The sequence below is a fragment of the Herpailurus yagouaroundi genome, unplaced genomic scaffold, assembly GCF_014898765.1.
Source record: "Herpailurus yagouaroundi ecotype Mexico unplaced genomic scaffold, PumYag 218, whole genome shotgun sequence".
NCBI classification, from domain to species: domain Eukaryota; kingdom Metazoa; phylum Chordata; class Mammalia; order Carnivora; family Felidae; genus Herpailurus; species Herpailurus yagouaroundi.
In genome coordinates, this window is record NW_024412449.1 from 887,808 (window position 1) to 914,746 (window position 26,939).

Genomic DNA, 26,939 nt, shown 5'->3' on the forward strand with positions numbered 1-26,939 from the left:
CTCTCCCTCTCTCTCAAAAATAGAAAAAGAAACATAAAAAAAAAAAAAAGAAAAGAAAAAGAATTAGTCCTAATATTAGGTGACCTCAGGGTATAAGTCGTCAACTGTCCAGGCCTCTGTGGCCACCTGCACTTGACCCATAAGAAGGAAAAGCAGTGGTTTCACACTTCAGAGATCCCTCCCATAGTCCTGGCAGTTTATGGACGCTTCCGCAGTCTGCTATGAGCAATTCAGCTAAGGCAGGTAAAGTCAGAGGTGACCCAGAGCTCACATATTCCCCGGAGGTGTTGCTAAGACTCCTGAGCCCCCAGCACACCACACAGGGGCAGCACCACTCACTCTGCTCCCCACAAGAGCTATTGCCAAACAGCCAACATGGATGTGCATTGAGACATTTCCAATATTCTCTTGTTCTTTGGCAGTGGGAACACAAAGTCTTTATTACTGAGCTTTACATTTATCCACAGTTACAAGTGCCAATCAACCAAGTCTTTGGAACATCAGTTCACAAATTATCAAAAACTTTAATCACCTTCATAGCTCTTAATAGACTGGAAACCATTTTAATAAACTAAACTGCAACACAAGAAAAGTTTTTATGGTCAAAGGTTTTTTTTTTTTTCCTCCACGTATTTATATAATGAAAAACAGGAAATAATACTCAAGCTACAACTCAATGAGGAAAGGTAAAGCGGACTATTTGGGACCTATTAAAAATTACGTTTATCCAGGATTCTGCTTCTAAAATTTATAGATATACAGGTGAGTGTGCACACATACACATATGAACGTGCATATTGATTTGCAATAGAAAGAGGTAAAAAAAATATATAAACAATAAAACATCCATACAATGAAATTTAAAAATTTCATAATTCTGTATGTTTGTTCTACAACAAGAATATACTACTTTTTGTAATTAAACTAATACTTTACAATGCTACTTAAAAAGACCAAAGCCATCAATTTATGTAAGAAGAGGTAGGCTTCTGATCTGGTCCCTGGAAAATGTCTCCTGTGTATTATGTCCCTCAGTTTACAATTAAAGATACGGAATGTGTTCTTCCATTTACTTCCAAAGACATGGCACAGAGGTGCCAATGCCTGGCATGGTCACACATGCATGCCCCAGCTTATCGTTCTTCCCCAGAACACAGCACCAGACTCTTCTCTTCCCAAACTCCAGATAGTTTCCACCAATGGATCAGCACCGACACGCAAGATAAAACCTGCCGTGGTTCCTCAAATCTAAGATGCTACTGAGTGTAGGAGGCATCAGTGAACCAGTAATGGTTTATCTAGGGAGAAGGACTCCTCTGTTTCATGTGCACATCAATGGTAAGATGTATTCTGATTTCAAACTATATTGTTAAAAATGGGCCTTTCAGAATGGAAAGGCCGATTCTGTGTCTCCCTCTCTCTCTGCCCCTCCCCCGTTCATGCTCTGTCTCTCTCTGTCCCAAAAATAAATAAACGTTGAAAAAAAAATTAAAAAAAAAATGGGCCTTTCAGAATGGGTAGAATGCTGTGGGTCTGTGATGGCCCCTCCTTCCTTGCCCTCCCCATGTAATTCTGTGCTTGCTACCATACTACTTCCTGTTAGGGGGTCAGCCTGGGGCTCAGCCGGTTAAGCATCTGACTCTTGATTTCGGCTCAGGCCCTTATCTCAAGTTTTGTGAGTTTGAGGCCCGCATTGGGGTCTGAGCTGGCAGGGCACAGCCTGTTTGGGATTCAGTCTTCCTCTTTCTCTGCCCTTCCCCCCACTCACTCTCTATCTCTTTCTCAAAATAAATTAAAAAATAGACTAATAAAAAAGAAGAAGAAGCTGGCACAGCACAGACACAGTCAGTGGGCGGGGCCCACTCAGTCCACGTAGCTAGAAGAAGCGGGGCCGGGGATCCAGAAATTGCTGGCAGATTCAAGTAGGCCAGAGGCAGCCTGGGCTGGGAGAGGGGCAGGATGTGGGTCTCTCACACACGGCCTCTCCCCCAGCATAAGCTTCTAATTTAATTGCGGACAAAAGCTTCGAAAGAATCAGCCCTTTCAGTTGACTGTGTTTCATGCTCCCCTTTCCCTAAAGACCATGGCAACTATAAACAGGCTTTAACTTTCTTTCTCCTGTCCACAAAAAACCCAAGGGACAAAACACCCCAAAGTTTGGGAATCATTGCTGTGTGGGCTTAAGCAAGTAAAGAATCCCTGAGTCTGTTCCCTCATCTCTAAAATATTTGCAACACGTTCCCATAGATGGCTTGCAGAGATTAAAGTCAATAGGGCACCCAGTGCCTGGTATCCAACGGGCACTCCATCAATGCTAGCCATTACTAAGAGTAGTATGGTGATAAGCACAGTGAAACTATTACATCCTCTAGGGGGTGTGCTTGACCAGGATGGAGCCTAAATCTAGAGACGTGAATAAGTTTTTAAATGGTTGACATGGCCAGATATTTCAGAACTGTTTCTTATAATCTACCTTCCTTGAGAATAAGTGCACCGGGATGCGCTTAGAAATTTCATAAGGTGAGCGAGATTTCCCGCAGCTGGGTAAACTGGTTGCTTCAGAGGCAGCGTGTTCAACAGTAGCAACATGGAGAACAGAATTCAAGCATTTGAGTTGCATATACCCCAGGAAGGTCCTACTCCATATCCAGGCAACACAGTGAATGGGACTTAGGGGCAAGCGCAGCCACAAAACCACTGGCGGGTCAGAGAATTTGGGGAAACAATTGTCACAAAGCCCCTTAATTCCCCTTTCTCTCTCTTTTTTTTCACGGAATGGCCAAATTGGATTAATTTGCAAGTCTTACTCAGAGAGTAGCTCTAAAATGACTAATGATCACTGCTTTACTGAGAGTCGGGGTTTTTTTTTTGTTTTTGTTTTTGTTTTTTTATTCCAAAATCCCAAACTAGGATAAAAAGCTGCCTACATGGAAGTGGAGTGGGCTTGGCTTTCTCAGTCTCTGAGCACCACCCCCATGCCCTTGCCAATGAAACACACAGGCTACACAGAGTGTGTTCAAAGAACAGAAGCAAAGGACTATCTATTCAATAACCTGCATAATCAGCCTCAGAATGAACAGAAGTTGTTAGCCTGGGCCTCTGGGACTGCCTGGATCCATATTCCCAGCCTGTAAGCTATTCCGAACGGGAAGCAAGAACCCAGGTTCAGGCTGGAACACACTGATTTAGTAACATGTGTGCAATCACATTTGGAGAATGGGGTTGCTGTTAGAAACAGATGCACAGGGAGAAGATGCGAGAAATATCATAGTCATTAGGGACCATTTGGTGCAGGGACAGGCAACACGTCTCCAAAAAGGTGGGATACATAAATAGACATATGTAATATTTCATAACGAAGAAACGAAACAGAAAATGTAGCCGCGTTTTTGTTCAGCAAACACTTATTCACTAGTTAACTACCAAGAACTAATTTTTGTGCTGGACTCTGGAGCTGCCAAGATGATGAAAACATGCTTTACCTTCAAGGGACTTGCCGTCTAGAAGAGTGAGAACAAGAGGTACAAATTAAAGGAAAATTCATCCGAACCAAGGACAATGGAAGCCTAAGGTGGATGTGGCTTCTACTGGGGGCTAAGGTGGCAGAGGAGGAACAGGAATAGCTTCGTAGGGGAAGTGTGATTTAGTGGAAAGGACATAGACATAAGATATGAATCCAACTTAGTGTAGCTTATAGAAAAGAAAAAGCATCACACCTGGCTTACCTGCCTCAGTGAATTTGGATAGCTGTGAACAGATGCATGATAATCTATTGAGAAACAAGCTTGCGCAGAGAGTAATCAAATTTCCCCACACGTGTGCTCACGTGCACAGGCACACACGCACACACACGTGCACATTTTGCTCACCTGGGTTACCTGTTTGGCCTATGTTCTCAGGAGTTTCCCCCTCTCAATGAATGTAAAGCTTCCACATTCTCTGCCTTCACTGGCCTCACCTTCTACCTAATGTCTCCCTCCAACTCTGCCTTCCCTTCCACCTCCATGCTTCCCTCTGCCACATCCATCTTTGACATCTGTGCCTCTTCCTTTCCAGAATGAGCTTCCTGTCATCTCCTAATCCCATCCTGCTCTCATCTCCAGATGTTAATCCTCTTGTATCTCTGATCTTTCCTGTCTATCATGGTTTTACCAACAGCCAAAGTCCAAATAACCAGCCTGAATCCAGTCTTGAGTTCCCAATTCAAATTTCCAACCAACAGTGAACCTCTCCAACTGAATCATCTGCTGGGCTTTCCAACAGGTACAAGACGGAGTTGTGACTTTTCCACCAACCTCTCTCGTCTTCCACTATCTGATCTCCGCCCTGCCATTATTCCATTATCTGTTCATTTCTTCCTGCAATAGGTATTTGTTAGGCAACTATGTGTCTCAGACAACACGATAAGCACAAGGAATATAATGCCTGCCGTTATCAACTGATGGGAAAGATGGACATTAAACACATAGTCCTCAATTATAAACACAATTATAGTCATGGAATTTTCTACAAATGAAAGATATGTGTGTAGTGAGAGTATATAAGGATGCTACAGAAAACGTTCCAAGGGAGCAACTTCCAACATATATGCTGAGATCTGAAGACTGGGTTGACATTAGGTAGGAAAAGATGGGTTGAGTGTTCCAAAAAAAGCAACAAAAACATTTATTTACAAAGGTCCTGGGGTTGGAGGGAACTTGGACTATTCAAAGATTAGTGTATCTACAGCCCAAGGAGTAAGGGGGAGTTGTTGTGACAAGAAAGATAAGTATAGGCCAGAACTTGATGGGCCTTATAGGCTGATATGAAATTTTGTATCCTTCCTGAAATTTTAGTAGTAAATTGACTACCTTCAACAAACATTTGTTAAGTATCTACTTTACAATAGATACATTTCTAGATGCTGGGGACACAGGGACTATAGTAGAAAGTGAAACAGAGTCCTGACCCCATGGAGTTGACATACTGGTCCTATAGGCTACTGAAGGGTACTTGGCAGAACCACTGTGAGGTGACAAAAGTGGGTACAGGGAGGTCACTGTGGCCATCCAGGGGTACATGACAACAGACTGGATTAAGACTGAGCTGCGAAGAAAGAAGATGGTGAATCAGAAGGATACTTTGGGAGGTACCATCAAGAGAACTTAGTGATGGATTGGTCAGTTTCTGTTTATGGTGAAATTTTTGGTTGTTATTTCAAGAAGGGAGAGTCACGGAGGAAGAGGTATAAACCTTGAGCTGGAGAAAAGGCTCTAATGGAAAAGGAAAGACTGGCTCTACAAAAGAGGGAAGGAGCCCTTGGCCATTAAAGGTTCCTGAGAAGGTTAGAGAGGGAGATTCCCAGAGCCCATGCATCGGACATGGCCTTGGGAGGAGGGAGAGAGTGCTCAGTTACCTTAGTAGGAGGATGGCGAGAAAAATGCAGGCAGGTTGATTAACTTGATAGCAGCAAGTTAAGGAATTCTGGTCCTGGGATTTCCTTTTTTTTTTTTTTTCCCCCAATAGGGAAAGAGAGCAGGCCATTTGATGACAGTGATGTGGAAAGAGGTAAAGAATGGTAAGAAATTAGAGGAAATCAGCACTCGGAAAATGGGAAAGAGAACCTTCCAGAATAATTTAGTCAGATTTCCAGGCAGATTGAGGGCCCTCCAAAGTCAGTGATCCTAAGTAGATGTGTGTGGTAGGCAGAAATGTCCCCCCAAAATATATTTACTTCCTAATCCCTGGAGCCTAAGCATATAACCTTATATGGCAAAAGATAAGATTAATTTGAGGATCTTGAGAGGAGTTTATCCCAGAATGCCTGGGTGGGCCCTAAATACAATCACATGCATCCTTAAAAGATGAAGGTAGGAGGAGTTTTGAGACAGAGGCATAGGGGAGAAGGTCATATGAAGACAGAGGTTGGAGTGATGTGGCCACAAGCCAAGACTGCTGGCAGCCCTCAGAAGGGGGGGGGAGTGGATTCTCCTCTAGATCCCCCGGAGGGAATATGGTCTGGCTGACACCTTGATTTTGGCCCAGTGAAACTGATTTTGGACTTCTGGACTCCAGAACTATGAGAGAATACATTTCTGCTGTTTTAAGCCTCCATGTTTGTGGTCATTTGTTACAGCAGCCACAGAAAACTAATACACATCCATCTACCCAGCTGTACTGCAGTGAGGCTTTCTGCAGGGCTCAGATGTGAGCACAAAGAAACAGAAGACATATTCACTCAGGGTGAGAGTATGGCCAGGTGGGTGTGAAGATAGGGATAAGGAGGTTCTGGGCTATGGCACGAGTGTTAATGGGATAATGAACTTAGATGAGCAGAGGCAAGAAGAGAGGAGGGGGCAGTCAGATGGAAGGACAGCAGAGGGCTCAAAGGACTGGCCACCTACCACCCATGCCAAGCAGGAAGCCTCAGAGTCCTACTCAGCCTTCATTTGTCCCCAGTATTCAACAGGTCAGGGACCCTGGACATGTGAGCTCTTTAATGCCTGCCACGAATATTCATCTTTTGATGAGTGGGCCTCATCATCTCTCCTGGGGCTCTTGCCACAATCTCATAACCAGCCTTCTGGTCTCTGGTCTTACATTTGTCAAATTCTTCTAGATTGATGAGAGTTATCTTCCCTGAATGCATATTTAATTATAATTAATTATACTGTTGTTCCCTAGTCTAAAACTCTCCTCCCCTTGCCAACAAATAGATTTCCATCTGAAGTTGGTAAAAGGATAAAGTCCATAGCCTTAAACTAGCATGAAGGGGCATTGAGATTCTGGCCTTCCCCAGTTTCGTCTCACGGCCCAAGCTATGCACTAGCAACCTGGAAATCCTTGCCATTCCCAGATCATAGCACTCTTTTCCTTGCCTCTAATCTTTTGGCCTTGCTCTTCCCTCTGCCAGTGCCACCCTCCCTTCAAGCTTTGAAATTAAGCTAAAGATTAACTTCTCCCATGTTCCCCCTAATAATAAGTGCCAATGTTTATTAGTTCCAATGTATTAAACATCGTGCTAAATCCTTTTCCTAGAATTACCTCATTTGATTCATCCAGTGAAGTAGGTACGATTATTATTATTCCCATTTAACAGGGAGGAAGAAAGGGGCTTAGAGAGGCCACAGAATGGAGTTGCAGAATGAGGATTTGAACTCAACTTTCTTAGGCTCTAAACTGTCAACAGTGTTTTACTGGACCCAATGGGGATAACCACACCTCTTTTGTGCTTCAGAAGCCCGTTGTGCTTACCCTTAAGGAGCTGTGGTAATGATTATAAAAGTTATGATTACTAATGTTTAACCACTTACTATGTGCCAAGGATTCTGATAGTCTCTCGTACGTTTAACCTCTTCATTATTTCTATTTTTTTTAGACAAACGAATGGAAAGTAGGAGGGCTCAAGTTACACAGTCTTTAGCAAAGAGTAGAACAGGGATTTAAATCCATGTGGTCTGTGGGGTGTCTGAGTGGCTCAGTTGGTTAAGCATCTGACTCCTGGCCTCAGCTCAAGTCTTGATCTCAGGGCTGTGCCCCATGTTGGGCTTCACGTGGAGCCTACTTAAAAAAAAAAAAAAAAAAATATAAAATAATATATATATATATATATATATATATATATATATATATATATATGACATATAATATATAAATAAATCCATGCTGTCTAATTCAAAAAGCCACAGTCTTACCTTATCCTCTCTCTCAGCCCAAAGTCTAGAATAAGGCAGTGGGCAACAAATGTTTAAGTGAAGTACGAATAGGCATCATTATCATGTAGATGATGCTTACAGCCATAGGAATGAATGAGCCAAACTTAGACTGTACAGAAAGGACAGAAAGGTCACAGGACTGAGTTTGGGGGAGTGCACATTTAAAGCAGTGGGTCTCAGGGTGCCTGGGTGGCTCAGTCGGTTAAGCATCCAACTTTGGTCATGATCTCGCAGCTTGTGAGTTGGAGCCCCGCGTCAGGCTCTGTGCTAACAGCTTGGATCCTGCTTTGGATTCAGTCTCCCTCTCTCTCTGGCCCTCCCCTGCTTGCTTGTGCTCTGTCTCTGTCTCTCTCTCTCAAAACAAAAAAAATTAAATAAACATTTTTAAAATTTTTAATAAAATAAAATAAAGCAGTGGGTCTTGGTGAAGGCAGTTTTGTCTCCAAGGGGCATCTGACAACATCTGGAAAATTTCTGGATTATCACAATTGGTGTGTGGGAGGGTGCTACTGGTCTTCAGTGGGTAGAAGCCAGGGACGCTGCTAAACACCCTTCAATGCACAGGACAGCTGCCTGCAACAAAGAATTATCTGACCCCAAATGTAAACCGTGCCAAGTCTGAGAAACAGATTTACAGGCCAGGTAGAGAAAAGAAGCAAACAAAGCCACGGCCAGAGCCAGAAAGAAAAATAAATAAAACTGGGAAGACACAAGAGGAGAGTGTTTCAGGAAACAGCAAGTGGTTAGCCCTCTCTGACGTTGAAGGATATATAAGGAGATGATGGAGAAGGGTCTTCTGACAACATGGAGACCACTGAAGAAGCTGGAAGAACCAGTTCAGTGGAGTAACAGGGCTAAATCTAGGCTGAAGGGGTTAAGAAGTGAATGGATGGTGAAGATGGAAGAAAAACTATGCGTAGACATCACTGTCTTGAGATATTTGGCTCTGACGTGGGGGCAGAGAAATGAGGTAATGGTTGGGGGAGATGTGCAGAGCTAGGACCTTCCGGGTTTTTTAATGATAGGAGATGTTAGAGGCACTGCCTCCTCCCCAGTCTGGACCCTTACCAGCCTCCTCAATGGTGCCCTGGTTCCCTCTCCTCCAGCCACTACCTCGTTTCTCTTCCCATCTTCCATTGTACCCCTGGGTTTGTCAGCCCTGCGAAAATCACATCACCTGTTCACTTGGCTCCGGCAACCAGGCTCCTGAGGACTGATGGAGACAATTACAAATCTAGTCTGAAGGTTCCTCCTAGGAACGTGTGTTTTCTGTCGCTGGGCAGTCTTTCCGTTCACCTTATGGACTTCATACTTACTCCTGCCCTTGTTCCCAGCCTCTTCCAACTCTTCAGTCCTCAGCCCCATCCTGACCTCCTCTACAGATGAGCCTGCCTCTCCCTACTTGAAAAACACTTGTTGAGCATGTTTCTGGTCAAGCTGTAATCAAATGTGTCCATACACTTCTTGAAACGTGGTCTGTGAGGCACCTGTACCAGATTTACCTGGGGTGTTTCTTAAAAAATGCAGGGCTCTCTGCCCCAGCTCCTCACCCTCTTACATGCGTAGGATCAAATTCTCGGGGTCGGAACCTAGAGAGGTGCATTATAAACAAGAGCCCAGGAGATGCTGATGTTCACTACAATTTGAAAAGCAGTGTTATATATTATTTGATCTTCTCAATAATCTCGTGAGGGAGATATTACTATTAAAGTCTGAATTATATGGAGAGCATCCTACGTGAACTCTATCACCTTCATTTCTTATTCATCAAATTGTTGTATATTTTCACCAGTTTCCTTTGCCTTTGCCCTGCCCTCAAATAAAGAAGTATGCCCCCCCACCCCCAAGTAAGAATAAGTTCTCTTTAAAATGTTGTCTTTGATCCATACTCTCCTTTCCTCTTCTGGTACTTGGATCTATCAATTGATGATAGTGGTAATTATAATAGCTATCATTTATTGATCACATAGTATGTACCAGGTACTTTGATAAGTCTTTTTTATTTAGCTCATCTAGTCTTCAAACATTTCTTCTACTCCTTTCCCATTTTTTTTGGTCTGGTATTCCCATTGTACCTATGTTATGCCTTTTGTAATTGTCCCACAGTTTTTCAATATTCTGAACTTTTTTTTGTCCATTCTTTTTTTTTTTTTTTTTTTTACCTTTGCATTTCAGCTTGGAACACCTCTACTGACATATCTTCAAGCTCACTGATCCTTTCCTTGGCCACGTCCAATCTACTGGTGAGTCCATCCAAGGTATTCATTACCTGTTACAGTATTTTTGGCTTCTAGCATTTTCTTTTGATTCTTTCCTAGAATTTCAAATTCTTTGCTTACATTACCATCTGCTCTTGCATGTTATACACTTTTTTCTTTACGGTGCTTAGCATATTATTCAGTTATTTTAAATTCCTAGTCTGATAACTCCAAAATCTCTGCCCTAAGTTTGGTTCTGCTGTTTGCTTTGTCTCTTCATGGTGTTTTTTCTTGCCTTTTAGCATGCCTTGTAATTTTCTGTTGAAAGCCAGAGATGATCTATAGGATAACAGGAACTGAGATAAATAAAATGCTAGTGTGAAGTTTCATGTTTATCTGGTTAGAAGTTAGGCTGTATTTAACGCTTGCTGTGGTTGTAGGTGTCAGAGGTTTCAATACCCTCTAGTATTTTTATTTCTGTCTCCTCTATTATCTTTGGTTTTCTCTAGAAACTCCCTCTTAAATTGTCATTATACTGGAATCCTGTTGATGAGACAATAAGGTATTGGGAAGGGGAAGCAGTCTATAACCTTATTATTAACCTCAGATTTCTTACTGGGCCAGAGTCTCTGGCTATGATTTTCAGAAGTTTCTTAGCCTTTATTCCTCCCCTTATATGAGATAGGAAGGCTAGAGGTGGCTAGAGTTGGCTAATTGTCCTTCTCCCAGCTCAGATAAGGCTCTGGTAGTCTCCTTTGAGGGCAGATCTTATTATGGAGACTGTTCTGGATATATTTCAAAATGGTTATTGTTTCCCTCCCTCTGCCTGAAGCAGGAGAAAAATTTTCTCTCACCTTCACCAGGTGAGAACATGGTGGGGCTTCTAGAGGTAAAATTCACAAAAGTGTGGGGGCGCCTGGGTGGCTCAGTCAGTTAAGCCCTCGACTTCAGCTCAGGTCATGATCTCGCGGTCTGTGAGTCTGACCCCTGCATTGGGCTCTGTGCTGACAGCTCAGAGTCTGGAGCCTGCTTCAGATTCTGGGTCTCCCTCTCTCTCTACCCCTTCCCCACTCATGCTCTGTCTCTCTCTCTCTGCCTCAAAAATGAACAAACATTTGGGGCGCCTGGGTGGCTCAGTCGGTTGAGCATCCGACTTTGGCTCAGGTCATGATCTCATGGTTTTTGAGTTTGAGCCCCGCGTTGGGCTCTGTGCTGTCAGCTTGGGGCCTGGAGCCTGCTTCAGATTCTGTGTCTCCCTCTCTCTCTGCTCCTTCCCTGCTCACACTCTGTCTCTCTCTCAAAAATAAATAAAGATTAAAAAAAGAACAAAAATTAAAAAAAATTTTTTTAATTCACTGAAGTGTTGAGATCCCTTAATATTGGGCTCCAAGGGGTTTAACTCTCAAGGTAGTTTATACTCAGCCTCTAGCTATCTGTCAGTGACCATTTAAGTGCCCCCATCAGTTACTGTCTCCAGCAACTTCTGCTCCTGATAAGCTATGATTCTCAGTAGCCCCTGTCTCTACAGGTTGGGGGCAAAGAGGAGGCCGTTTGTCTTGTGTCCTCAATTCACTGATGGATATAATTAGAGTTCTTGATTTTCAATTTTTCAGCTTCTTTCTTGTGAGGACAGGAGTGGACTTCCAAGCTCTTTCTATGTCAAAGCAGAAACTGGAGATCCTTATCTAATCTTTAGTATTTTTCCAAACTGACAGGCAAGGAAACTGAAGCTTAGCAAGGTTAAATTAAGTGGCCCAAACTTATGCAGTCAGTGAGGGGGTGAGTGGCTATGTTGCCACAAAGATGATAACATTAAATTGGGATTCAGGCAAGGTCCTGTACTAGGAAGCCAGAAAGGCATCTGTACAAGTATAGGCTGCTTTGGAAAGAGGCTAGGAGGTGTGTATAAGCGTGTGTGTCCTCATATAGATGCATATGAAGAAACCCTGGGATGTCAGCTGACTTTGAGAAGGAAAGGGGTGAAAAGTTGGTTCCAGAATCCTTGTCTTTACCATACCATTAGTGTCATTCCATTGTCAAAAAGAACAACTTATTTTAGGGCTGAATTTTAAAAGGCACACCTAAGAAATCGAAAGCTGTTTATTAAATGCCTACTATGTGCCAGGCACTGTGACAGTACGGAACAGATACAGCGCTTAACAAAGCAGTGTCCCTACTTTCATGGAGTTGATATTGTAGTGAGGAAAACTAGCTAGTAACCCACAAGTTATAACAGGTCAGACGGTGATAAGTCAAATAAAGAGAACTAAAGCAGGATAAATGGGATTGAGTGATACAGGTATTGTTTTATAAGATGTGGTCAGAAATGGATGCTTTGACAAAAATGACCTTTGAGGGGCACCCGGGGTAGCTCAGTCGGTTGAGTCGGACTTCGGCTCAGGTCATGATCTCATGGTTCGTGAGTTCAAGCCCCACATTGGACTCTGTGCTGACACCTCAGAGCCTGGAGCCTGCTTCGGATTCTGCATCTCCCCCTCTCTCTCTCTCCCTCTCTCTCTTCCCCTCCCCTGGTCATGTTCTATCTATCTCTCTCAAAATAAATAAAAACATTGTAAAAATGTAAAAAAAAAAAAAAAGGTAACTACACAAGAATGGGACTTGTAAATTGTGGTTTAGTAACCATGTGGTAAATGATGGGGACTCCCTCTAGCCAATACCCTGGTCTCCCACAAACAAAGGATTGTGGAACTTCAGGTATCAGCTGGGGTCAAATGGAGGGACAGTTTTGTGTCCAAGGGGGCACACAAAGAATAACTTGGCAAAGGTTATACATACTTTCTAAAAGTAAGCTCTGAGTCAGGCTCCTACTCAAATTCCTACTTGATCAGGTGTGACAGAAGTGTTTTAATATACATCAAGAGCCTAAAAAGTATCTGGTACAGAAAATTTGGGTTCTATCCATGAATATGATTTAAAATATAGAAAAGCAATGTTCAGGGGCACCTGGGTGGCTTAGTTGGTTAAGCATCTGACATAGGTTCAGGTCACGATCTTCCAGTTCATGAGATCAAGCCCCCAACTGGGCTGTCTTCTATCAGCACAGAGCCTGCTTGAGACCCTCTGTTCCCTTCTCTTTCTGCCTGTACCCTGCTCATCCTCTCTCTCTCAAAAATAAACATGAAAAAAAAAAGCAATGTTCGTAGGGCAGGGATTTTTGTCTGTTTGATCATAGCTGTATTCTCACAGCTTAGAACATGCCTGTACAAGCTGTTAATAAATATTTGTTGAATAAATAAATAAATAAATAAATGAAAAGGGTTTTCTTTACAAAAATTATTTATAATATTTTAAAAATTTACCTAAATTTCCTTCAATAGGCTACTGTTTAAATAAACTATGATCCATTCACTCTCTGGATTTAACTCTATTTTATTTATTTTTTATTATTTTTTAACTCTATTTTAAAAAGCAAACAGATGGCTTAAATGTTTGTAACACCAGAATTAAAATCTAGCCCATAAAGTAATTAGATCTGGAATGGAGACTCAGTATTTTCATTTTAAAGATGAGGGGACTATAAGGCCACACAGTGACTTATTGGCATTTTTAAGCTACTTAATACATAAATTATGAAAATTATTTTGAAGAGGATACAAACAAATGGAAAGATATGGAATAATTCATGTAGTGAAAAATTTCCATACTATCTAAAGCAATCTTCAGATTCAATGCAATCTCTATCAAAATACCAACAGCATTTTTTACAGAACTAGGACAAATAATACTAAAACTTGTATGGAATCACCAAAAAAAAACCCTAATAGGCAAAGCAATCTTGAGAAGTAAAAACAAAGTTGGAGGTAGCACAATCACAGATTTTAAGATATATTGCAAAGCTGTAGTAATCCAAACAGTATGGTACTGGCACAAAAACAGACATAGATCAAGGAACATGATAGAGAGCCCAGAAATAAATCCATGCTTATATGGCCAATTGATATATGACAAAGGAGGCAAGGATATACAATGGGGAAAGACCAGTCTCTTTGATAAATAGTGCTGGGAAAACTGGACAACTATATACAAAAGAACGAAAATGGACCACTTTCTTTTACCATACACAAAACTAAACTCAAAATGGATTAAAGACCTAAATGTAAGACATGAAACCATAAATTCCCTAGAAGAAAACATAGGCAGTAATTTCTTTGACATTGGCCACAGAAAAATTTTTTAGAGATGTCTCCTCAGGCAAGGGAAACAAAAGCAAAAGAAAATTATGAAAACTATTCCAAATAAAAAACATTTGGACCACAAATGAAACCATCAACAAAATGAAAAGGCAACCTACTGAATGGGAGAAGATATTTATAAATGATATGTATGACGAGGGGTTAATTCCAAAATATATAAAGAACTTACAAAACTGAACACCAAAATACAAATAATCTGATTAAAAATGGGCAGAAGACAGGGGTGCCTGGGGGGCTCAGTTGATGAAGCATCTGACTCTTGATTTTGGCTCAGGTCATGATCTCATGGTTCATGAGTTCAAGCCCCCATCAGGCTGAGAGCGCAGAACCTGCTTAGGATTCTCTCTCCCTCTCTCTCCCTCCCCGTGCCCTGCTCTTTCTCTCTCATGCTCTTTCTCTCTCTCGAATAAATAAATAAACTTAAAAAATGGGCAGAAGACCTAAATAGACATTTTTCCAGAGAAGGCATACAAATGAAAATATGCTCAACATCCCTCATCATCAGGGAAATGCAAATCAGAACCACAACGAGATAACACCTCACACCTGTCACAGTGGCTAAAATCGACCATACAAGAAACAACACGTGTTGGCAAGGATGTGGAGAAAGGGGAACCCTTTGCACTGTTGGTGGGTATACAAACTGGTGCAGCCACTGTGAAAAACAGCATGGAGGTTCCTCAAAAAATTAAAAATAGAGGGGTATCTGGGTGGTTCAGTCGGTTGAGCGTCCAGCTTCGGCTCAGGTCATGATCTCGCAGTCGGTGAGTTCGAGCCCCACATCGGGCTCTGTGCTGACAGCTTAGAACCTAGAGCCTGCTTTGGATTCTGTGTCTCCCTCTCTATCTGCCCCTCCCTCACTCATGCTCTGTCTCTCTCTCTGTCTCAAAAATAAATGTTAAAAAAATTTTTTTTTAATTAAGAATAGAAATACCATATGATTCAGTAATTCCACTACTGGGTATTTACCCCAAGAAAACAAAAAACACTAATTTGAAAAGATATCTGCACCCCTATGTTTATTGCAGCATTATTTACAAGAGTGAAGATGTGGGAGCAACCCGTGTCTATCGATGGATGGAAGGAAGGGTGGATGAAGAAGACGTGGCATCTGTATATACAATAGAATATTGCTCAGCCATAGAAAAGGATGAGATCTTGCCTTTGTGAGAACACAGGTGGGCCTAGAAGGTAGCACAATTCAGCCAGACAAATACCATGTGATTTCGCTTCCGTGTGGAATCTAAAACACAAAACAAATGAATACACAAACAAGAGGCAGAAACATAGATAAATATAAAGAACAAAATACGAATATAAAGAACATAAATATATAACTACAAAAGAACAAACTGATGGTTCTCAGAGGGGAGCAGGGTGGGAGGATGGACAAAATGGATGAGGGATAGTGGGAGACGCAGGCTTCCAGTTATGGAATAAGTCACAGGGATGACAGGGATAGCATAGGGAATATAGTCAATGATATTGTAATAGTGTTATATGAGGACAGATGGTGGCTACACTTGTAGGGAGCAGAGCATAACGTATATAGTTATCAAATCACTATGTTGTACACCTGGAACTGGTGTAACATTGTGTGTCAACTACACTTCCATTTAAAAAAATGGAAAAATAAAAACTTAGAAGCGAAAAACAAAGATGAGGGGATTACAAGGCCACGCCATGACTTACTGGCATTTTCCATCTACTTGACACGTACCTGATAAAAGTTCTTTGGAGGCAATAAGAGTTACAGGTTGTCTGCTAAACAATTCTATGACGTACTTGAAAATGATTTCTAGACCTTTCAGAAGATAGATGGGAAAACAATACTAGTTCCCATGCAAGAAAGCATGAGACCAACGAATGCCCGCAAACGAGGGCCAAAAATTCCAGCAGCAAGTCGTCCATCAATTTGGGAAACATTTATCTACTGGCCAGAGTGCCAAGCCTTGGGGAAGCCGTGGGAATACGGAGATGGCCACGGCCCAGATTTCCGTCTCTTTGCAGAATCTCGTTGGCGAACAGGGATTTAACACATTAAGCCACAGTGTGTGAAGGACTGAATAAAGGATGTGCCAAGTGTGAGAGAGCGTGGAGACGGGGTAGGGGCACAGACTCCAAATGGGATGGAAGTAAGATATGGGTGTCAGGGGATGACAGCACAAGAAGGACCCTTGAGGTGATGAACCCAGTGTGCTTTCTGGAACAACCCTGAGAAGATTTTAGGAGACAAGCAGTCGATTTCAGTCTGTCCCTCCCACACTTCTGTTCCTGTAGCCACACAAGATGCTGAACAGAGAAAATGGCACAGAGTCTGTCCTCACGTTTCCATCCTCGCTCCCCACCATTTATGGCTCTGTGCCCTTTGTCACGGTTTCCGTTTCGCTCGGTATTACCTGGCCTGCGTGATGGGGACGAGAACAGTGCCCACCTCATGGGATGGGTCAGAAACTGACAGGAAATTAGTAGATTGGTTTATTTATGTGACACGTGTTTACTGAGTGCCTGTTGTGTGGCAGGCATTGTACCCAGCACTGGGGACGAAAGAAATGGACTGTCCTGTTTTCATGGAACCTACAGCTAAGAGGGAGAGCATTAAATAAACAACTAGACTACTTCATACCTGGAGGTGATAGTTGTGGTTTCCTCTGTCTGCTCATCGCTCCCCCCTCCCCGGCATTTGTCTTTCTCAAAGTATAATTTGAACCCATTTTTGGTTAAACTGCTGTGTGGGAGAAGGTCACAAAGCCAGTAATGGAGCCCAGCCAACCACCTAGCACCCTCAGGGACCAGAGTTTTATTTTTATTTACTGGGTATGATGTATCCAGAAACAGTGAAGTTTTCCCATTTTACTTTATAGACTTCCCAATCATATTACAATGAAGATAGAAAGAATTAGACAAGCCTGTCCCCCCCCTCACTTGGGGGTCGAAAAGACAGCTGGTTGGTTATACCGAAGGTGGGATATCTGCTCATGTCTACAGAGGGACGGGGTTTGTGATTCACTGGCCACAGAGACGTGGAAAGGGCACCCTACTAAGCTTCCGGCTCAGAAGGAAGAGATGTTGATTGAGGGTTCATTACATCCCGACACCATCTGGGGAATTTTACATAAAGTAGCTCATCTGATTCTCAAAATAACCTTTCTCATCCCTACTTTATAGATGAAGGAGCTACGAGTCAAAGAAATTAAGTGACTTCTTCACCCAGCTGGTGGAGGCAGAATTTGAGCCTGGGCCCGCTGACTCCAAAACCACGTTCTTTCCGCACACCCAACGTATATTCTAACTAGACAAGTTAAGCTAGAATTGGAAGAAATAATGAGATAAAGAGTCCTTTTTGAGGAAGAAAATCAGCCTAGGAATAGGAATGCTTTCTCCTGTCATAATAATCCATGTGCCTACCAGTGACACTGTCTAATTCCAAATGTCCCCTTTTAGAAATAGAGGAGCTAATATATACATGCACACATGTGTGCATGTGTGTGTGCAGAGAGAAAGAGTGGGAGGGAGACATTAGTTCAACCCTGTAATGTAATTCTTGAAATTGATAATAGGGAAATGGTCACAGATGTTAACAATGATTTATGTGTTGTGTTCATTGCAGTGGGTTTTTTTTTTTTTTATATAACGAAAGAGGAAAAATGAAAACAACTGGAACCTATCGTGCCCAACAACAGAGGAATGGTGGAATAAATTATAATTCAACGGAATAGTGGAGTATTATAAAGTCATTAAAATTCATGCTGTGGAATAATGTTTAATTGTATTGAAATATACTCATAATATAATGTTCATTAAAAATAAAAGAGGTCATAAGATCCTATATATAGTTTGGTTCCAATATTTGTTGAGCAACTACATATATGCATATATATTTAAAATCTGGAAGGAAATGTACCCAAATGTTAATAGTGATTATCTCTATGTTATAAGAGGACATTTTTTATTTCGTCTTCACCACCCTCTGTATTTATCCTTTTCTGTATTTTCCAACACAAAACAAGGGTGTGTGCTCTGCTGTTCCTCCCCATAGAGCATCTGGTTCTCAGACTCAGGGCTTGCTTGCTTGGAAGGAAACTGCTTTTCATCCTTCCTGGTAGCAGGCACCAGAGATCAGGGCTGTAGCAGCCTGAGGACCCCATGTGTACCCCAGGCACTCACAAGGCAAGCTGCTTCTCACTCTCCTTACAAATGATTTCAGATGGCAATTAAAAAAAAGAAAACGAAGTATCGAACAAGAGGTCCTGCCATTGCCTTTAAAATGTGTTCTTTTGATGGTTCTCTTAGGATCACATCTTCACAGAGGCATTTTACCCTGAGTGAATTCCTGAAGAGAAGGGGCTAGCCATAGCATGTCTTTTATCCCCTAGTTTGTTCATTCGTTCGTCTGTCCATTCATCCGTTCGTTCATTCATTCATTCATTCATTCATTCATTCATTCATTCATTCATGTAAGAAAGCTTACTGTGTCCCTGCTGGGCTCTATGCACTGATCAAAGAAGATGCAGTGAAACATTAAGTAGGGAAAGTTTTAAAATAGAGGTCTGAGGAAACAGTAGAGTGGACTTCACACATACCCTTCATTGTCACCCCCTGTGCACCTGTAAGCTTGAACCACCCAAAGAGACAACTCAAAGTAATCACCTCTATGAACGTCTTTTCTCTCCTCTCAAATCAGCAATCCCTCCTCACTTCCTGAAAATGACTGTTTTCTTATTGTCACACATGCAGCAATTCTAGTGCCTAGCATGTTGCAAAAACAGTCCTTTCTATATCGTTCTTATCTGCCTGCCGAACGTGCTGCCGTAAATGAAAGTCTCTCTTCTTGTGCATGTGCAATTGGCTTACTCTGTGTCACATGCAGGAAACGATAGAATTTCCCTAGGGTAAACAAATGAGTCCACCCCAATATCTAAACAAGTAAATATCTAGGTGCTCCAATAACCCACTTGGGATCCACCAGGGTTGGCAAGTTCTGCTGTAGATCCTGACCACCTGATACCAGGCACCAGGCCTTAATTATTCATCTCAATACACTCAGAGCCTAGTATGTTGCCTTTCACAGCTAATGAAATATTTCATCTCAGCTAACATTTATTGAGTGTCTACCATGTGCCAGGTATGGTGCTGGTGGCTAGAAATATACTAGTGAACAAAACACATATGATTTTGCCCTACAATTTGGTAGGTGCAGAGAAATGTTAAACAAAAACACTCTGAAGGAAAAGTACAGAGTGGTCTGAATGCTAAGGAAATATCTGAATAAACAAATGCATGAAAGAAAACGCTGTATATTTTACACTGTAATATTCGTTCACTAGAAAGGTGTATTCTATATATGAAGAAAGAGAATATTGTGAGCTCACTCAGGAGGGATTAAGAATCCCATAAGACATAGGGGGCCCGAGTGGCTCAGTCAGCTGAGCATCTGACTCTTGATTATGGCTCACATCATGATCTCAGGGTCATAGGATCGAGCCCTGTGTTGGGCTCCCCACTGAGCATGAACCCTGCTTGGGGTTCTCTCTTTCTCTGTCCCTCTTCCTGACTCACATGCCCTCTTTCTCTAAAATAAATTAAAAAAATAATAATCCCACAAAACAATCTGACTCCTGTGTTCATGCACCTATGACGCGTCCTAAGACCTCATTAGCTTTTCATGGTCCTTTCTCAATAGATGACTCATTCTGAACTTACAGGCAACTAAAAACCCTAGGGTATTTTTGTTGTTGTTTGTTTAATGCGCTGCCATAAGTCCAAGTATCTCTTCTTGTACACGTGCAATTGGTTATTTGGATCTAAGTAAGTGACTGTCTGTGTTCCTCCATTAGCTTTCATCTTGCTACAGTTGGTTAATCAATTTGACCTGCCCAAGTCCTCTGATGCCTAGTCCTGATATGGGAATATATGTGTCCCTTCCCATCAGTGGGTGTGGTTACCATGATGACAAGCCCAGATCAGGCTGTTGGAAGGAGCGCTGACGGGAGTGTTATAATCACCTTTGCAATCAACATATATCAAAAACATTAAAAAGTCCACATCCTTTGTGTATGTAATTACAGTTCTGGGAATCTATTCTACCAAAATAATACCAAACAAAGAAAGGCATATGCAAAAAAAAAAACAAAAAAAACACAAAACCCAAAACCTGTTTTTACTCCATTATTTATAATAGTGAATAGCACATTGAAAAATCCTAGTCTTTTAAGGGGCATGATTAAGTTCAGATGACCATAACAAAAGAAAGTTTTCCTACAAACTAAGAAAATTCTTAAGGATGGGCTTGCAACAGCATTTTATTTTTAGAACCTCTCTGAGCTTCTACTGTAGCTCAGGACCCATTAGATGCTAATACATATTGTTAATGAAGAGATAATGAAAATAGTTTAGAAACAGGTGATTAAGAATATGGAATAATTAGTTATTAAAAAGATACTTGTTTGTATGGTATTGACAAGGGATTTCTCAGGCAAACAACCCTTCAGCAAACAAGACAGATAAAACCCCCTGCCTTGAGGAGCTCACAATCTAATGGAAGGGGGCAGATAATACTCAAGTCAACAAGTAAAATGGCACATCGTGTGGCAAAAAAGGCAACAGGACAAAAATTAAGTGGGGAAGGATAGGAAATCCAGCCAGGGAACTGAAGGGGAGGAGGAAGCTTCAAATAGGGGGATCCAGATGGCGTCCCTGAGAAAAGGCCATCTGAGCAGAGACCTGAAGGAAGGGGGCGATGAGCTGGACAGTTGGCTGGGCCACGGGCATTCCAGGGAGCAATTCGGTTTTAGCAATACAATTTTAAAGGATTAGTGGGTTACTTTTGTGCAGGCAGTCCAACCCCTGCATTCCTTGTCACTTTCAATTACCCATAAGTACACCCAACTCGCTCATCAAAGAGAGATTCCCCTGTCTCTCCCTTCTAGCAGCCAGAGACAGATTCCCCAGTCTGTGCCCAGGCCGCCTTGCTGGAAGCAGATGGGCAGCCCCACCCCCTTCTTCCTGGGTCTGGCCACGTGGTGAGAGCATAACCCCGTACCCTGCGGCCCCATTCCCTCCCCCACTGAGTCTAAAGGGGCATTAACATTCACACTTGTTTGTACCTGGTGAGTCTGTATTCTCTGCGTAAGGGCTCACTCATGCAGAAGCAGAACCACGCATCCTCCGAGTCACTTTCAGAACGAAGAATGTAATCTTTAACCAGATTGAAAGAGTATCAGAATTTTGTTGTTGTTAGGGTCTCGAGACTGTTGTATCTGGAGCGGAGGTGTCAACAAAGAAGTGCTTCTACAGATGTGTTAATCACTATGTATGTGTTTTGAAAATCACCGTGGCGTTTGTAGCTTCTGGTCACCTGCTCGGGTTCCAACGGATGACTTTCTACTACGCCTGCTGGCAGCAGAGGTAATTTTTAAGGTGCAGTTGCACAGAGGACACTGTACTCCGGGAGGGCAGAGCCGTGCCTGTTTTTGTCACCGTCGTTACCCCAGTGCCTGGCGTATAGGAGACACTGCATGAATGCCCACGAATAAGCGAGTGACTCCAAACATGACAGCTTCGGTGGAGAGAGAAGACTTGTAGGCTGCCGTGGGAGAGGCAAGTACAGAGACCACAGGGAAGCAGGAGAGACAAGATGGCATGCGCCGTGCAAGGGGAACCCAGGTGGAGTGTGCATTTAATGTCCAAGGGCAGGGTGGGGGCGGGGAGATGAAGTGTGAGAAAATCACCGGCATGGCGTTTGTCCCTTCCCCCATGTACACGTTGGATTACTTTGGTCAATTCACTTAGCACCTTGGAGACTCAGTTCCATCCTCTGGAAAATGGTGGTAACAGTACTGACCTCACAGGGTTGCTATGAGAATTAGGTAAGATAATGCATATAAAGCTCTTGGCACAGAGACTACCACCATAAAAAAGTCATAGTAGACCCTCATATTTTCACTCAACACGTACACGTTGAGAGGCAGTGTAGAGCGTGGGGGGAGTAGGGATCTGGGGCCAGACTGCCTGAGTTTGAATCCCAGCTTTATCACTTAGAGCTGAGCGGTCTTAAGAAAGTTACTTAATTGCTCTGTGCCACAATTCCCTCATCTGTGAAAGACAGGGTAACAGTGCTAGCTCATCGTGATGAGTTAATAAATGTAAACCACTTAGAATGGTACCTGGCACACAGGCATTATTATTGTCTGTGAGGCATTTTTTGTGTTTGTTCCTCACTTTGATTCCTCAAGGGCTGGTGGAAGCGATAGGATATATGGCAGCAGACAGATACGTTGATGTGATGATGGAGGAGTTCGTGTTGGATGGGCTGGATCTGTGCCTCATTTCAACATCGGCTCTCAAACTCGAGCAGACACTGGATTCACCCTGAGCGCTTGTTAAAACACAGGTCGCAGCCTGTGAGTGCCTCATTCAGTAGGTCTGGGTGGGACCTGAGATTTTTTATTTCTAACAAGGTCCCCCAGTGGTGCTGATGCTGCTGGTCCAGAGACCGCACTCGGAGAATCACTGCGATGCAACATGAAAGCATGTGCGAAGCTCCAAGAGAAGGAAGAAGGAGAGATGCGTAAAGAGACAGGAGTTCTGAAAAGGACTGAGTAACAGATACGAGTAGAAAGAATAATTCACTCATTTATTCATTCAGCAGACATTTACTCACTGCCCACTGTGAGCAGGGCCCTGTATTCACTGATCAGCTGAAAGGACCAAGATTTAGCTGAGTAGAAACGACAGTGGGTTGGGAAGGACTATCAGTTTATTGAATTAAAACAGAATAGCCTTTAAAGAAAGCAGCCACATCCTCATCAGGCCTAACTCCACATCGTGTCTCCATTAGGTCTAACTCAGGCATCCTTTGTGTGTGTGTGGCGGTGGGGGGCTGGGGGGGAGAATATACATAAAATTTACCATTCTAACCATTTTTAATTTTTTTTTCAACGTTTATTTATTTTTGGGACAGAGAGAGACAGAGCATGAACGGGGGAGGTGCAGAGAGAGAGGGAGACACAGAATTGGAAACAGGCTCCAGGCTCTGAGCCATCAGCCCAGAGCCCGACGCGGGGCTCGAACTCACGGACCGCGAGATCGTGACCTGGCTGAAGTCGGACGCTTAACTGACTGCGCCACCCAGGCGCCGCTCTAACCATTTTTAAATGTATAGTTCACTGACATTAAGTACACTCTATATTTTTGTGCAGCCATCACTCACCATCTATCTCCAGAATTGTTTTCATCTTCCCAAACCCAAACTCTCTGTTCGTCAAGAATTCCTTACTCCCTTCTCCCCTGTAGCCCCTGGCAACTACCATTTGACTTTCTGTTTCTCTGGATTTGACTATTCTAGGTCCTCACATAAGTGGAACCATACAGTATTTTGTCCTTTTTTGTGACTAGTTTATTTCACTTAGCACAACGTCTTCAAGGTTCATCTATGTTACATATAGCATGTGTTAGAATGTCCTTACTTTTCAAGAATTAATATTGCACTGTATGTACACATCACATTTGTTTAGCCAAATCATCCATCAGGAGATGTTTGGGTTGTTTCTACATTTGGCTGTTGTGAATAGTGCTGCTATGAACACGGCTGTACAAATACCTAGTTGAATCCCTGGTTGCAACTGTTTTGAGTATATATCTCTAAGCACCATTTTGATGTTGATTTATTTTTGAGAGAGACAGAGATAGAGCTTGAGCGGGGGAGGAGCAGAGAGAGAGGGAGACACAGAGTTGGAAGCGGGCTCCAGGCTCCGAGCTGTCAGCACAGAGCCCTATGCGGGGCTCGAACCCACGGACGGTGAGATCATGACCTGAGCCGAAGTCAGACGCCCAACCGACTGAGCCACCCAGGCGCCCCTCTAAGCACCATTTTAAAGCAGATACATTTTGTTCGGGTGGCAATTAAGGTCACTCTTCCCCCATCCCACCCTCTACCTTTTCCCCACTTAGAACTTTACCCCTCCTGACACTCAGGTACCCAGATCTCTCACCTGAATCTGATAAATCATCCACACCTCCAGGTAAATTAGCACAACAAGGACCAGGGGAATTTATTTCAATGCTTTACGGGCTGAACGCATGCATGAATCTTCCTTTCCCTATCATGACAACCTTACCGATACACCTGTCCAAATACACTTGTGCCGGGAGCTTATTAGGCACTATTCAGAAACGAAACAATTTAGTCTCTGGAATCAGACATCTGGTAGAGGAACCTGAGCTTACTATTTACTAGGTGTTTACGCAAATGACTCAATCTTCCTAGTTTCAATTTCCTGATCCATAAAATAGGGATACTAGTTTCTATCCATTTGGCTGTTTGGAGAATTAAAGTAAGTACACCAATTAAATTAAGATGAGATAAACCAAAACAAGACAAAGAACTAAACCTAATAGCTGGCACACGGTAAGAACCCAGAAAATGCTGGGCATCCTTGGTATTATAACTGGGTGACTCCTTCAGATATATGCCAAGAAGGTTCCTGCCACCTAGGTACACAGAAGAACATCACAATGAGCATGGAATTAACAGCCCTACTAGGCCAGAGACCCAGAATACAAAACAATGGACATTTTTTAAAGCACAGGATTCAATGGGGCACCTGAGTGGCTCTGTCAGTGAAGTGTCTGACTTTGGCTCTGGTCATGATCTAGCAGTCTGTGAGATTGGGCCCTGCATCAGGCTCTTTGCTGACAGCTCAGAGCCTGGAGCCTGCTTCAGATTCTGTGTCTCCCTCTCTCTCTGCCCTTCCCCTGCTTGTATTCTGTCTCTCTCTCTCAAAAATAAACAAACATGAAAAAAAATTTTTTTGTTTAACACAGGATTCAAAATGACAACCTGGCTACAAAGGATTAAAAGATGTCTTTAGATGGGGGAGATATTTTGGGGCAGGGCCCTCTGTGGAGCCCACAACTTATACTAGGATTCCCCAACAGTCAGCTATGGGTGTTAAGTATTTTTCTTGAGCTTTTTTTTTTTTTTTCTGAGTTTGCAAACGTCAGATAAAAATGGATTCTAGAACAATGGAAATTTGAGATGAGAAATGGTTGCGGCAAATTTGGCCAGGCCTCCTCCTAGGATGGGCCCAGTCCTTCTGGGACATGTTCTGACGACTGGATGGCCTTTTTCTAAACCTCTGAAAGGGGATGATGTTCCCGCCACTTCCCTTGGAAGAATATTCCACGGTGAAATATGACTCACTGTCAGGGCCCTTGCCTTTGAGATTCTCTTTCTTCTCTTGACCCACTTTCGTCTGGCCGTGCCCTTTTGTACAAAGTCAAACGCAGCCTCCCCTGGAGAAGGTTGTTCTGTGAGGACTGACATTTAAAGACCATTACCACCTCTCACACTCAGCCCTGTTCATTTAGCCAAGCAAAGCATGTTTAATTCTTTTAATCTCCTCTCATAAATCAATCTCTTCATTCCCTTAATAGTCCTTCGCCTATGCTTTGAATTCCTTCCAGTCTGGCCATCCTAAGCTCTTGTTCCGTTTACACTTGGGACTTGCCAGTCAATCACAAATGGCTCTCGGGAAAAACAGCCAGGCCCGCCAGGGCTCTAAGTGCTCTCACTGTGCTGGGCTGTCTGCAGTCCCCCAGGCACTGGGAGTCCAGAGAAGATCCCTTCCTGGTGGCCAATCCCGAAGGCCTGGAAGCAAGCTTGAGACATTTGCCACCTACACCATTATGGGTTCTTCAATCCTGGCTCATCGGATCCAAGGTCAAGGGAACTTCCCGAGAAGCTACCTCAGACACCTGTACCTCTACTGTCACTCAAGCTCCTCAGTATGTCCTTCTTTCCCCTAGCTTTTACCCACAAGGGCACGAGGGCAACAGAGGAGCCCAGAGGAGTCTTACCTGGAAGGTCCCAGCATGGTCTTCTTCCTTATCACCCTCTCTGTTCTCTTTGAGGGCAATTAATGTGAATCCTCTGAAGTAGGACGGTGGGGCAGCTGAAAGGGTTACTGTGGAGAGAGGAGAAAGCAGATCATAAGCACAGGAATCAGCTGGCTTCCATCTGACAAATGAACGTTGGTGAGTTCCCCATCAACAAGCCAGACCTGTGGGTTGGAGGGGCAGCAGACAGTGGAAAAGCCTCATTCCTTTGAGTAGTGAACTTCTGCTCTCCACCCCGTTCCCCCTTACATTTCAGAACCTGCAAAATGCCTGAACTATGATCTCAGTTGGGCCTCCTTGAACCAACAAAGGTTTTGGTGCACTCTCTCTCCCAGTAGCCACAATTTGAAAAAGATAGTCCCTGGTCAGGGGCACCTGGGTGGCTCAGTCAGTTAAGTTTCTGACTTCAGCCCAGGTCATGATCTCACGGTTTGTGAGTTTGAGCCCTGGTTCAGGCTCTGTGCTGATAGCACAGAGCCTGGAGCCTGCTTCAGATCCTCTACTCCCTCTCTCTCTGCTGTTCCACTGCTTGCACTCTCTCTCACTCTCAAAAATAAATAAACATTAAAAAAAAAAAAAAAAGAAATCCCTGGTCAGCAACCTCAATCTTGACAGTTATCTAATGTTACACTTCCAAAAGAAATCTAGCCGCTCACAGCCCAAACTCCCTCACAAAGTCCTTTGGGGCAGAGAATGCTGTGTGTTTTCCAAAATATACTTCCTATTTCTTGTAAGCACTCAGCTAGACCACTTTCCCAGCCTCCCTTGCAGTTAGGTCTGTGTGCGTTCTGCCAAGGGAAAGCACAGATGGACGTGATGCATGCCACTTTCTGCTTGGCCCGCACAAACTTTCCACAGGATCTTCCAGTCTCCCTCTCCCACCTATGCCTGCAGAACGCAGCGGATCCAACAGAAGATCCAACAGAAGGTGTCCT

General features: G+C 43.1%; 1 protein-coding gene across 2 annotated transcripts in view; it reads right to left on the bottom strand.

Annotated features, from left to right (window-relative positions):
* The window catches only part of SPON1 (spondin 1), a 260,311-nt gene that overhangs the window by 214,662 nt on the left and 18,710 nt on the right, over nt 1–26,939 (bottom strand). For both annotated transcript variants that reach the window (XR_005785063.1, XM_040456799.1), the window contains exon 2: nt 25,966–26,072. Coding sequence is in view for 1 of the 2 variants with exons in the window: in XM_040456799.1 (XP_040312733.1) it covers nt 25,966–26,072 (107 nt within the window). In the remaining variant the exon portion in view is untranslated. The remainder of the gene's footprint in view (nt 1–25,965; nt 26,073–26,939) is intronic.